This window comes from Giraffa tippelskirchi, chromosome 6 (genome assembly GCF_054371585.1).
Source record: "Giraffa tippelskirchi isolate mGirTip1 chromosome 6, T2T-mGirTip1v1.2.pri, whole genome shotgun sequence".
Classification (NCBI taxonomy): domain Eukaryota; kingdom Metazoa; phylum Chordata; class Mammalia; order Artiodactyla; family Giraffidae; genus Giraffa; species Giraffa tippelskirchi.
In genome coordinates this window covers 4,440,232-4,453,429 of record NC_137280.1, presented here as the reverse complement: position 1 = coordinate 4,453,429, position 13,198 = coordinate 4,440,232, and the positions used below count along the sequence as shown (strand labels likewise).

The 13,198-nt window shown below is 42.9% G+C and overlaps 2 protein-coding genes across 26 annotated transcripts in view; one reads left to right on the top strand and one right to left on the bottom strand.

Annotated features, from left to right (window-relative positions):
• The first annotated feature begins 1,167 nt into the window (after positions 1-1,167).
• Positions 1,168-13,198, top strand: part of RBIS (ribosomal biogenesis factor) — a 26,295-nt gene continuing 14,264 nt past the window's right edge. For 12 of the 25 annotated variants that reach the window (XR_014055721.1, XR_014055724.1, XR_014055729.1 and 9 more), the window contains exons 1-3: positions 2,059-2,136; positions 4,439-4,555; positions 8,431-8,547. Coding sequence is in view for 4 of the 25 variants with exons in the window: in XM_081496782.1 (XP_081352908.1) it covers positions 4,442-4,555; positions 8,431-8,547; positions 8,820-8,891 (303 nt within the window). In the remaining 21 variants the exon portion in view is untranslated. Of the gene's footprint in view, positions 1,399-2,058; positions 2,141-4,438; positions 4,556-8,430; positions 8,548-8,819; positions 11,683-13,198 lie in introns of those variants that run through there. The other 13 variants (XR_014055716.1, XR_014055717.1, XR_014055718.1 and 10 more) reach the window with 7 other exon arrangements.
• Positions 8,932-13,198, bottom strand: part of E2F5 (E2F transcription factor 5) — a 22,391-nt gene continuing 18,124 nt past the window's right edge. Inside the window, exons 5-8 of the mRNA XM_081496774.1 lie at positions 12,744-12,808; positions 11,216-11,483; positions 10,667-10,714; positions 8,932-9,703 (exon numbers count right to left, since the gene is read on the bottom strand). Of these exons, the coding sequence (XP_081352900.1) occupies positions 9,594-9,703; positions 10,667-10,714; positions 11,216-11,483; positions 12,744-12,808 (491 nt within the window). The 3' untranslated portion in view covers positions 8,932-9,593. The remainder of the gene's footprint in view (positions 9,704-10,666; positions 10,715-11,215; positions 11,484-12,743; positions 12,809-13,198) is intronic.

Sequence of the window (13,198 nt, the reverse complement as noted above, 5' to 3'; positions counted from 1 at the left end):
CTTTAGTGCCTTTGTAATAAGGATTTCACTGTTCCTCACCTTCAGATATTTCATATGCAAGCCATCCTTTGTGACTGTAATTAGTTCAGGTTCAGGATTTCTAGGCATTTGGCCAGGAGATTACTCTGAATAAAATCTGCTTGATTAAATTAAAAACATATTTGTCAAACATCTATCACTTCCAAGGAACAGTACTACAAGAAGCTAAAAAGAAGTGTTCTGGGTATTTTTCAGTCGTGCTAAAGATGATACGAGCTTTAAAGTCATTTTTAGTGTATTGGCTACAATCTCTTCTCTGCTTCTTATACTTAAGGAAATTTTATTTCATTCAGCAAACGTTTATGCCACACCTTCCATGCACTGGAAATACAGAATCCTGGATGGATATATAAAGGTGAGTAGTGAACCTGGCCCCTGGCGAGTGCATGGACTAGTGGAGAGACAAACATACATACCAGTAATATGATATTTGATTTAAATTATAGAAAATAAATAATAATAAAAATATAAAGCCTGTGATCCACCTCCTACAACTTTAGAATACCCTGAGGAAGTGTCGTTTTTCCTTCACTGCAGTGTTACTGATTCTTATCCTAGAGCTATTTCCAGGAATTTGACCTAGACAAAAAAGATAGGAGGTCCTGTCTGCTCTGCTCTACTTTATTATAGAGAATATGTTATAGATGCTTATTCTCAGTCTGAAAATAAATTGTCCTGTCACTGAGGGGTTAAAGGAAGAAAAGACTGCATTCCTATAATCAATCATGAACCTTTTCATGATAATTGGCTCCTCCCAAGAAACGCAGATTTCATCGAAGGGCAGCTTTCAGTACTGGAGAGGGAAATGCCCACCCCAGTGTTCCGGCCCGGGGAATCCCACGGACACGACTGGGCGGCTCCCACTTCATTCTCGCCGCTCGGCCTGTCTCACTTTCCTGTGCCTCCGCCGTGCTGTCGGAAGTTCTCACCTGACTGAGGAGCGCACCTCAGCTCCGGCTCACCACAGCGCTCCCCTAGGAAGCCCCAGCGCTAGCCCTGGGTCCGCTCAGACCCGAGGCGCTCGGTGCCGCCCAGCGAGCCTGCGGCGCCCCCCCGCGGTAAGCGGCGCCGCGTCCCGGGAGCGCGGCCCGGCCAGCCCGCAGGACGCGGCCGAGGGCCGACCCCCGTGAGACGGCCTGCGCGGCTCTGGCGACCAAGACGCGCCGGCTGGTTTCTGTACGCGAGCCCGCGCGAGGAGCTCGAGGCCCGCGGCGTGCTCCGCGTCTCCGCAGAGGCGCGCTCCTCAAGGCAGCCCCAGGCCGGAGACGCTAACGGGCGGGACTCCACACGGCGGGCGGGACTTCTCCCTGTGGGCGGGAGCTCCGCGGCGCCCCGGCCCTGTGGGCGGTCCTACGTCGGGTGAGTGGGAACCAGCCCGTGGGCGGAGCTACGTTCGGTAGGCGGGGCTTACCTCCGTCTGTAGACCGAGCTCCTGGGACAGGATTACGCTCTGTGGGCGGGGCTTCGCTTCGTTTAGGGGCGGGAGCTCCGCGGCGGAGACGGCCCTGTGGGCGGTCCTACGTCAGGTGGGTGGGAACCTGCACGTGGGCGGAACCACGATCAGTGGGCGCCCGGGGCCTCTCTCCGTCTACAGACCGAGCCCCGGGACCGGACCACTCTCTGTGGGCGGGGTTTACCCCTGTCTACCCACGGAGCTCTGGGACGGGACCACGCTCTGTGGGCGGGGCTTACCCCGTCTACCCACGGAGCTCTGGGACGGGACCACGCTCTGTGGGCGGGGCTTACCCTGTCGGAGCTCTGGGACGGGACCACGCTCTGTGGGCGGGGCTTACCCCGTCTACCCACGGAGCTCTGGGACGGGACCACGCTCTGTGGGCGGGGCTTACGCCTGTCTACCCACCGAGCTCTGGGACGGGACCACGCTCTGTGGGCGGGGCTTACCCCGTCTACCCACGGAGCCCCTGGACGGGACCACCCTCTGTGGGCGGGGCGTCGCCCGGGGGCGGACCCGCGGCCTGGGGGCGGACCTTTGACAGGCCCGCTCATCCCGGAACTTCCGGGCTCTATCGGGTGCAGATGGCGTCGCCTGGAACTTGAGAGGCTACGTACACGAGGGTGTCGGAGGCCTGGTGAGAGGTTGGTGAAGGACAGTTCTCGGGCGCTGGCGCGAAGCTTCGCGGGGCTGGGGCGGGCCTGGCGGGCCGCGGGCCGCTGCCGTCCGGAGGTCGGCTCGGCCGCTCGCTGCCTTGGGCGGCAGTCCTCGGCCGCCGGCCCGCAGGCTCTGCCCGGAAGGCCGGGTCCCGGGCCCTGAGCCCGGGGTGGGGGACCAGTGTCTGGTCGTTCTTTAGTCATTCGTTTCCACGGGGTCGTCACGGAAAAACCCTGTCCCCGCCCTGCCCCCCGCTAGCTGTCACCTTCTGCACGAGCCTTCCCCAGGTCCTCAGGCCCGTTGGGTCTTTCCGTCTGCTCACTCCGCTTCATGCTGCCAGTGTCAGCCACTGTCTTGATGTGTCTTGTGTTTATGTTTCATATGATGCATATGAGCTCTGTACCGCACTTGGCACATAGTAATTCGTTAATGAATACGAGGTGGATTGATCGGATTTTATTTACCCATTGGAAGGATTTTAATTTGGAGTGACTTTCTATGTGCATTTTCTGCTTGTATAATACGTATTTTCTACTGTGTTCTCTTGTTTTAAATTAGGAGTACTATTAGGGTTCGGGAAGCTTTGCCGTCTCTGTTGTTTCCTGAAGTTTGACATTGAAGGAGGAGAGATACAGTGTGAGCAAAGGGAAGAAAGGAAGAATGTGCCAAGTGTCTTTCAGAGATTAATTAGTATTCTAAGGTGGCTACAGAGATATAGCAGAAGATACTTTTGACACCTTCATGCTAGAATCAGGTTTCCTGCAACATGTCAGGACAGAGAATATCGCTTCTTGTGGGTTGGAGGAGCCATTGGAAGGATTTTAACATTGGGATGGTTCATTTTGTACCACTGTGCAGGATAGACTTGAATGCATATGGCTAAGCCAGGGCTTGACAGTCTTTCTTTAGAGGGCCAAATAGTAAGGATTTTTTGGCTTTGCAAGCCACAGTTGTAGCAGGAAAGCAGCCACAGACAATACATACATAATTAAATGGACAGAGCTGCGTTCTAATAAACAGTCATTTACAAAGACAGGTGCCTGACCTGATTTGGTCTGTGGGTAAAGTTTGTCCAACCCAGACTCAGTCATAGGCACTAAAGCAATAACCCAGTCCTGAACTAGGCAGTACTAAATCGTGGTTTTGTATTGCATTTTTATGTATACGTGAGAGGCCATATCACATAATGAGAGCTCATGATCTAGTCTTCCAGGCTTTGATTCGTGGCATCCCCTGACTAACAGTGTGACAATGGGCAGATTAACTTCTCTTTGCATCAGTTTTTTATCCATAAAATGAGGATAAAATAGTACCTCCCACAAAGTGTTTTTGTAAGAAGTAAATTAGTTAAAGCACATAAAATGTTAGCATAGTGCTTGTACATGTAGTCAAACTTCATAAATCTTAACTATTAATATTTTTGAAATTGTTGCTCACATGCATTGTTAAAGACAGGTTTGAGAGATGTTTCTAAAGTAGAATTTATAGGCTTAGTGTGTTTAGCTGTAGAACAAAGATAATATCTAAAGTTTTTAGGCAAGAGCCATTCACACAGAAATGATAAGGAAGTCATGAAAGTAAGGCTGGGATTAGGACGTGCACAATTAAGTACTGATTTTGAGGAGCTGGGCTTCTTCTGTGGTAACTCAGAGCTAAATAATCTCCCTGCAGTGCAAGAGACCAGATTTCAGTTTCTGGGTTGGGAAGATCCCCTGGAGGAGGAAATGGCAACCCACTTCAGTATTCTTGCCTGGAGCATCCCATGGACAGAGAGCCTGGTGGGCTGCAGTCCATGGGGTTGCAAAGACATGACTGAGCGACTTAACTTTGAGGAGGTGCACACAGGAGTGAAAATGGGGCAAGTAAGAAGGAATGAAAGAAGGAAGAAGAAAGGAGTCAGTCTTAGAGTATGCAAGGAACCCCAGTGGGACAGCAGTATGTAAACTAGCAGAAGGATGGGTGGTGATGGTTAGCATTGTCAGATGCTACAGAAAGCTGAAAAAAACAGTTGTGTTGATAATATTAATGAGTCTAACTGGCAGAAATTAATGTGGAGCTGCTTACGGTACAGGTGATGGAGATGGAAAAGAATTAGATAATCTCTGCACTCAAACAGGAGAATCTGTAGGACCAAAAGGCATGGAATTTAATACAAGTAGCAGTTTTAAAAATAATCAGGAGTAAGGTAGATCTTCTTAAATTTAATTGGTACCTTTACTTCCTAAATTTTAATTGATTTACAGTTCATAAATGTGGGCAACTTAATTGAGCTCTTTCTTTTTTTCCTAGATAATGGCCAAGAACAAACTAAGAGGGCAGAAGTCCAGGAATGTATTCCACATAGCCAGCCAGAAAAGCTTTAAGGTTAAAAATAAAGCAAAACCAGTTACCACTAATCTTAAGAAGGTGAGTATCGCTAAAGCACTCTGCGTTTACTGTTTACAAGCAAAGCATAATTGTAAAGCTGAAAGCTGAATGTTAATATTTAAAACAGGTTCTTAGCCTTTCCTACAAAAGCAAGATGATTTTAAGTATTTCTTTTAAAAAAGAAAAACGATGAAGAAAAATAGCCTCCCTTTCTTGAATCCAAATGTGCAAAAGGAAAACATTTAACTGCAAATGTGTGAGGCTCCAGTTCAGTTCAGTTCAGTCGCTCAGTCGTCTCCGACTCTGCGACCCCATGAACCGCAGCACGCCAGGCCTCTCTGTCCATCACCAACTCCCGGAGTCTACCCAAACCCATGTCCATCGAGTCAGTGATGCCATCCAGCCGTCTCATCCTCTGTGGTCCCCTTCTCCTCCTGCCCCCAATCCTTCCCAGCATCAGGATCTTTTCCAATGAGTCAACTCTTCGCATGAGGTGGCCAAAGTATTGGCGTTTCAGCTTCAACATCAGTCCTTCCAATGAACACCCAGGGCTGATCTCCTTTAGGATGGACTGGTTGGATCTCCTTGCAGTCCAAAGGACTCTCAAGAGTCTTCTCCAGCACCACAGTTCAAAAGCATCAATTCTTTGGCGCTCAGCTTTCTTCACCATCCAACTCTCACATCCATACTGACTACTGGAAAAACCATAGCCTTGACTAGACGGACCTTTGTTGGCAAAGTAATGTCTCTGCTTTTAAATATGCTATATAGGTTGCTCATAACTTTCCTTCCAAGGAGTAAGCGTCTTTTAATTTCATGGCTGCAATCACCATCAGCAGTGATTTTGGAGTCCCCCAAAATAAAGTCAGCCACTGTTTCCACATCTATCTGCCATGAAGTGATAGGACCGGATGCCATGATCTTAGTTTTCTGAATGTTGCGCTTTAAGCCAACTTTTTCACTCTCCTCTTTCACTTTCATCAAGAGGCTCTTTAGTTCTTCTTCACTTTCTGCCATAAGGGTAGTGTCATCTGCATGTCTGAGGTTATTGATATTTCTCCCGGCAATCTTGATTCCAGCTTGTGCTTCCTCCAGCCCAGCGTTTCTCATGAGGTACTCTGCGTATAAGTTAAATAAGCAGGGTGACAATATACAGCCTTGACGTACTACTTTTCCTACTTGAAACCAGTCTGTGTTCCATGTCCAGTTCTAACTGTTGCTTCCTGACCTGCATACAGTTTTCTCAAGAGGCGGGTCAGGTGGTCTGGTATTCCCATCTCTTTCAGAATTTTCCACAGTTTATTGTGATCCACACAGTCAAAGGCTTTGGCATAGTCAATAAAGCAGAAATAGATGTTTTTCTGGAACTCTCTTGCTTTTTCAGTGATCCATCGGATGTTGGCAATTTGATCTCTGGTTCCTCTGCCTTTTCTGAAACCAGCTTGAACATCTGGAAGTTCACGATTCACATATTGCTGAAGCCTGGCTTGGAGAATTTTGAGCATTACTTTACTAGCATGTCAGATGAGTGTAATTGTGTGGTAGTTTGAGCATTCTTTGGGATTGGAATGAAAACTGACCTTTTCCAGTCCTGTGGCCACTGCTGAGTTTTCCAAATTTGCTGGCATATTGAGTGCAGCACTTTCACAGCATCATCTTTGAGGATTTGAAATAGCTCAACTGGAACTCCATCACCTCCAGTAGCTTTGTTCATAGTGATGCTTTCTAAGGCCCACTTGACTTCACATTCCAGGATGTCTGGCTCTAGGTGAGTGATCACACCATCGTGATTATCTGGGTCATGAAGATCTTTTTTGTACGGTTCTTCTGTGTATTCTTGCCACCTCTTCTTAATATCTTCTGCTTCTGTTAGGTCCATACCATTTCTGTCCTTTATCAAGCCCATCTTTGCATGAAATGTTCCCTTGGTATCTCTAATTTTCTTGAAGAGATCTCTAGTCTTTCCCGTTCTATTGTTTTCCTCTATTTCTTTGCATTGATCGCTGAGGAAGGCTTTCTTAGCTCTCCTTGCTATTCTTTGGAACTCTGCATTCAGATGGGAATATCTTTCCTTTTCTCCTTTACTTTTTGCCTCTCTTTTCACAGCTATTTGTAAGGCCTCCTCAGACAGCCAGTTTGCTTTTTTGCATTTCTTTTCCGTGAGGATGGTCTTGATTCCTGTCTCCTGTACAGTGTCACGAACCTCTGTCCATAGTTCATCAGGCACTCTGTCTATCAGATCTAGTCCCTTAAATCTGTTTGTCACTTCCACTGTATACTCATAAGGGATTTGATCTAGGTCGTACCTGAATGGTCTAGTGGCTCTAAAGAACAGTTAATTCTCAGAGCCTGGAAATCATTAAAAAAACAAAACATGTTATGGAAAAGTTATCTCTAAATTCATATATATTCAAGAAGCTCTCAACAGAGCCAAGACATGGAATGTCAGTCAGCACCCATTCTGTTTCTCCTCAGTAATTCTTATTTCTCTGTGGAGCTATCTAGAATGCAAATAAAAACCTGAAAGTAGATAAAATACTTTGTTTCTTAAAATACAAAATTTGAAAAGAAAGTTGCTTTTCTTCTTTTCAAAATATTTGGGGAAAATGAGAAATTTCTTCAGGATTAAGTAGATGCCTTAAGATTATTCAAGAAAATGTTTTCAAGCTTAAGTACTAGATGGAGTCAGTTCTCAATGACTTACTAATTATCATAATGGTCCATAGAAATGTAACATTTTATCTTTCATCTTCATTAACTAGCTGAGTTAAACTTTTTGGTGGAGCAGTTTCATGTCTTTGGAAATGCTGAAAGGGAAATAAAGCTGAATGATATGACTGGAGTTTGGGGGTGACAACTGTAGATAGAATCGTCTTCAAGGTTGATGCTGAAGCTGAGACCTGAGGGATCGGAGCTAGTGAGGCGAAGAGCGGTGCAGTGTGGGGAGCAGCAGCCTGTTCCAGGCGGGAAGGATAGCGTGCGCAGAGGCCTCCCGCTGGGGAAGAGCTTGGTGCAGGAAGGATAGAGAGTGCAGAGGCCTCCCGCTGGGGAAGAGCTTGGTGTATTTGAGAAAGATCACTTTGCTTTTATAGGAAGTCCTGGAGACTTTGTGGATGCTGCAGGAAAGGACGTGTGGGGAGGCAGCCTGGGTGGAGAAGGTATCAAGTAACTTTCTCAGAAAGTAGCCTAGCTTATTAGGGTAAGATTGCCAGGCAGCACATAAATGGTAAATTGAAGTTGGTGGTTATGAACTTACATGAAGCCAGGCAGCCAGTTGTGATTTCCTACAGCTTGTTTCAGGCTCAGAAAAGGCTGATAGTTGAGTTTAACCAAGTTGCCACACAAGTCTGATCAAGGGAGAGGAGGAGAGTTAAGAGGGTGTAAGGAGTGACTGACGGGTGGTCATGGGATCTGCGTAGGCTAAAGGAAGAAGCGGAGATGGAAACGGTTGGGGAGCAGCAGTGAAGAACAGAACACCGCCCCCACCTTGTAGATTCAAGCACGGAGGGCTGCCTGGGCCACTGTTCTCAGGAGACTGCCCAGCGCTTCCATCAGAGGGTTCGGAGACGCGCTCTTAGGACTCTGGAAGGGTTCTACCCAGGGTCCTCGTTTCACAGATAAGAGATGGTAGCGTCATAGCCTGGAAAGATTATGGGCACATATTTTGGCCTGCTTATACCAGGGAAGTCAAGGTAGAAGGTATAGCTACATAATTCTTTTTTTTTTTAACAGAACCTTTTGTCTAAAGTATCTCAATAAGACCATGAGAATTTTAGTGTGAATTATCCGTACAAATTGGTAGGATGGATAAGAGTTTATAGATTTGGGGGGCTTAATAAGATTAAAGTTGCTTATATTTTATCTGTAATGGTTTTAAGATCATGAATTACTGCTCTTTTTTCTTTTTTTAAAAGATAAACATTGTGAATGATGAAAAAGTTAACAGAGTGAATAAAGCTTTTATGGATATACAGAAGGAATTGGCAAACTTCTCAAAACGCCTTTCCCTTGAACCTCTGCAGAAGCAACCGGTGAGTCGAAATCACTTGGCTTCTGTTCTGGCTAATAAATTAAATTCCAAATTTTCAAAGCCCATATTGATTATTTTTAGTACTTGGCTCTGTAGTATGCATAGCACATTCAGACTTTAAAACATTGAGTCTAAATATGGGAATTTACTGTTCTACTTCCAAAAGTACGACTGGAAGAAATTATATCGGATAATAAATTATATGTCAGTAGACTGTGTCATTTTTGTTTGCAGTTGTTATCTAAATTTTTAAATGTAATTTCTTCTCTCTAGATATCTCAGCAGTGTCATGAAAACGTACCAGTTAATGTTGATGAAGCTACAAGATTAATGGCTCAGTTGTAATACACAGTGATGCATCAGATTCCCCAAAAAGACCAATAAATTTAATCTTTTATACAATTTTATTTAAAAAATCTTGTTAATGTACAGGCATTGGCACATTTTAAAAACAAACTACATGAACAGATCTTTCCTGTAACCTAGGAAAGTGGAATGTCAGAAGTCAACAAGATGTGATAAAACCTTAAAGTGCTAAAACAGAAGGCACTTCACAGACTCTGTTCACTGAGACAGTTAATGTACCCTAGTTTACACTCTGCACTTTGTAAGTGGCAGTGAATGTCTGGATTGGAGGACACAAACACGGACAGTCTCGTGGCAGTAAAAATGGGAGACAAAACAGGTGATGAGCCCTTGGCCAACCTTTTTTTTCTGATTGACCTTAAGTCTACTTTAACTTTGTTCTCATATAAGGTAAAAAAACAGAAGGGTTCAGAATGGGAAGAGAAGTTGAAATTTCAGAAAGTAATTACTTGAGGGTGGAGGGTTGGTGGATGTGAAATGATTTTTTCTCCTGAAACAGTCAGAATCCTTTGTTTTTATGGTTGAAGTTTTGTGAAGCAAAAAGAAAGTTTTAGGGAAGAACATTTCAGAATCAGTGAACTAAAAAGGTGTTACATTCATTATTTTAAATACTTAGGTTATTAAGAAGTCTAAAATGTTACACAGTTAGAGGTAGATAACAGTCCCAAGTTTCCATGGAATCTAATAATTTAGTATCTGGACATCAAACAGATCACAAACGCCTTCATTATCATCTAAATTAAAGTTGTAGTCATCTGCTGGGGTCGGAGAAAGCCGTAAGAGCGGAAACACTGCAAGTGAAAACACAAATTCAGTGTTAAAGATGGTTTCTGCACACAGGTAATGATGTCTAAGATAAAATACTATCAAAAACATCAAGCCAAATTATGCTTCCTGTGTTATACAGGAAATTAAAAAAGAAAATACAGTAGGAAAGTAAAAAAATACAGTAGTAAATGTAATGATCAAATTAATGATTTGTATTTTGTGTGTATCTTCACAGATTCTTATTTAAAGACATTTTATGCACTGATTATAGGTTTAGCTTGGGAAATAGAAGTTAAAATTTTTATTGGTTGAACTCATCACTAAAATGATTCAGAAACACTAGTCAGTATTTTCTCTGATCTGCTAAATAAGCTACCACTTTGAAAACAGAGAAAGGAATCAGACATAAATTAATAAATATGCTGAAATTCTCTGGTTTTACAGAGATGTTTGATAAGCCTCTTAAGTGGGTACTAGAACACTTGCTAATTTAACAGCTGCCGTGTTTGTTGTATGTATGTGTTAGGAATCCAAGAACTTACAGAAAGGTGAGGCCCAGAGAGTAACTGTTAAAAGTAACTACAATTATAATTAGTTGATTTTTAGGAATTATTTCTGGTTAGATGATGATGTGGCTAACACGGGAACTGGCCAAGATGGGCATATTTACAAAACCAAGTTTTCAGATTTCTTGTTGACTCAGATATATTGTTTTACTGTTCTTGGCCAGATTTTTCAGGTGTGAAAAGGGCTAGTATGCCAACAGTATAGAAGTTTATTCTGTAAACGTGATTAAGTATCCCCTTATGAATTATTTTTCCTAAAAATGCAGGCAAAGAAATTCTTCATGATGCCTATAACTTAACTATAAATTTCATGAACCATCACAGTACATTAAGCAGTTAAAAAATACAGGTTCTTTTAAATCATAATGCCACTCATAAATTCTAGAAAAGCATTATTAATATATAAGGTTAAGTACTTACCATCAGAAGACATTAACTCATCAATGATATCTCCACTAACAGATCCCACTGGAAATAGAAATGTGATAAATTTCTTTTTTTACATTTCTTTTTATATATTTTAACAGCAAAAAGAACACAGTTTAATTCCAAAATGGAATCCTAGGGAAAACTAAATATGTCCATATTTACAGTCTATCAAACTAGTAGTAGTAATACAATTAAATGGAGGGGAAATGGCAGCCCACTCCAGGATTCTTGCCTGGAGAATCCCATGGACAGAGGAGCCTGGCGGGCTACAGTCCATGGGGTCGCAAAGAGTCGGACACAATGACTAAACAACGAAATGTAATTCAAGACAGGATCTGTTTTTAAATTTTCCTCATAATACGTATTCCAGTGCTGGGCACACAAGAGGCACAAAATCAATACTTGTGTTGATTAGGTTTACTATTCTGCCTCTTACACTAGATAAGAGAATAACATCACAATTGAGAAATTCAGAAAGCTTTAGAACTTGTTCAATGCAGTATTCATATTTTCCCCTCTACTTTTGAACTCTGAACTCACCTGAAGACAAGTCTGTGGCTGGCGTGTGCTGAAGATCCTGGCTTCGTTCGGAGCCGGGTGGCTGAGGCAGGCTCTGAGCGGCCGTGCTGGGCTTGTGTGGAGGCACTGGGACGGAGGGCTGAGAGGGAGGCTGCGTGAGGTCGTCCGGTGGGGGGACTGGGAAAACCATGGGCTCAGACGAGCTGGACTCTTTATTTATGAGCAGCACACGGATGGGTCCTGAATGACTCTTTAGATTGATCTGGTATTTCTTTTGTCCATTCTGACCCTTTGAAGTTATTGGGCATAAACAAATGAACAAAGGTCAACATTTCCAACCAACGTGAAACATTAAAAATGAGACAAGCAACTACTGTATCCTTCTACTTCTCTGTGTATTCATTCTATTCTTGCGAGTTTCATGTTGAAACTCCAACTAAGAATCTTTATCTACTTAAAAAAAAATTGTAATATACAATGGAACTCTATGTAACCTTGTTCTGTATTTTCCAAGTCTACTATAAATGTATTAACCATATTTTCATTAAAAAAAAAAAGGCAAAGGTATAGGGACCAACTAAATACACCAAAAGTAAGTCATTAAGTCAAAATAGTGTCGAGACTGGGACTAGAATGGGATATTGAGGACTATAAAGCACTTGACCCTAAAAAGTAAGCTTTTCTCAAATACTGATCATCAGAAACTCCCAGTTGTAGAATGCTGGAAGCCATCTACTTTTGCTCTAATTATACACTCCACGCTCAGCAGTGCTCAGTGTTCCCCTCAGCTGTGGAAGGCCATCTCCTTTGGCATCGGCAGCCATGGTTGTGGTGGTCATCTCAACGTGGTCTTAAATGGCAAGTTTCACAAGGCAACATTTTTTTCCATTCAGCAAAGCACAAAGACAACTGATTTTTCCTACAGAGAGATACATGTAAAGTCCGTCCATTTCAAAAAGGTAATTTGTATCCCGAGGCTTCAGAAACTATAAATGCCTAAATACAAACTTCTAGAATACCTGGGAGAAGTGAAGGCGATAATAACAGTCATTTTTTCCTACCTTTTTAAATTGTTTCAGTTTTCAAATCTGTTTTAGAAAATGTGAAAATGAAAATCATGAAATTTATATTAGCATAGAGTCAATAGATATCTTGGACTCAATAGCCAGAAAATGCTTTTTAAAAGACCTAATTTAAAGCAGTATATTATTGTTGATACTCAAAGTGAACTTTTTCCTCATGATTGCTACATATTGGCTATAGACTGGTCAAACTGATTTTTTTAAGGTTATTGACTGTATCATTACTCATTCCTTGATGTCTTCTAGCTCAAATAAAATTTTTAAAAAAGTAATATGTTTAATGATCAATCACGTCCATAATTTTGCTAAAGTACTGAAGACATCTAACTTCAGATATGAAAACTTACAGACAACTTAAAAGCAGTAACTTGAAAGTGTTTACAATTAGCTCGTGTTCAGCTCCAGAAAATGTCTGTCCCTCGTGAAACAGCAGATCCATTTTAACAAAAGCTATCCTACATACGTACCATTTCTGGAATGGGTACCTCCAGTTGTGTACCAGAAGGTGCTTGAATGGCCAAAAGTGTATCACCTGGTCAAAAAAAATTAATAAAGATTTTTTACATTTTTAGGAAACACTATTGATCTTGCAATACAGTGGCCAAGAGAGTGGGCTGTGGAGTCAGAATGCTCGGATTTGAATCCTAAGCTAGGTGACCTTGGGCTCTGGTTCTTAATTGTGTAAAATGGAGGTGGTGACATAACTTAATGCACAGGGTATTTTTTTTTGAGGATTAAATGAGGTAATATATCTGTCAGTTGTATATATAGAGATACAGATAATGTCATTTAATCCTCAAGGGCTTTCCTGGTGGCTTAGATGGTCAAGAATCTGCCTGCAAGGCAAGAGACCTGGTTTTCACTCCTGGGTCAAGAAGATCCCTTAAAGAAGGGAATGGCAACCCACTCCAGCACCCTTGCC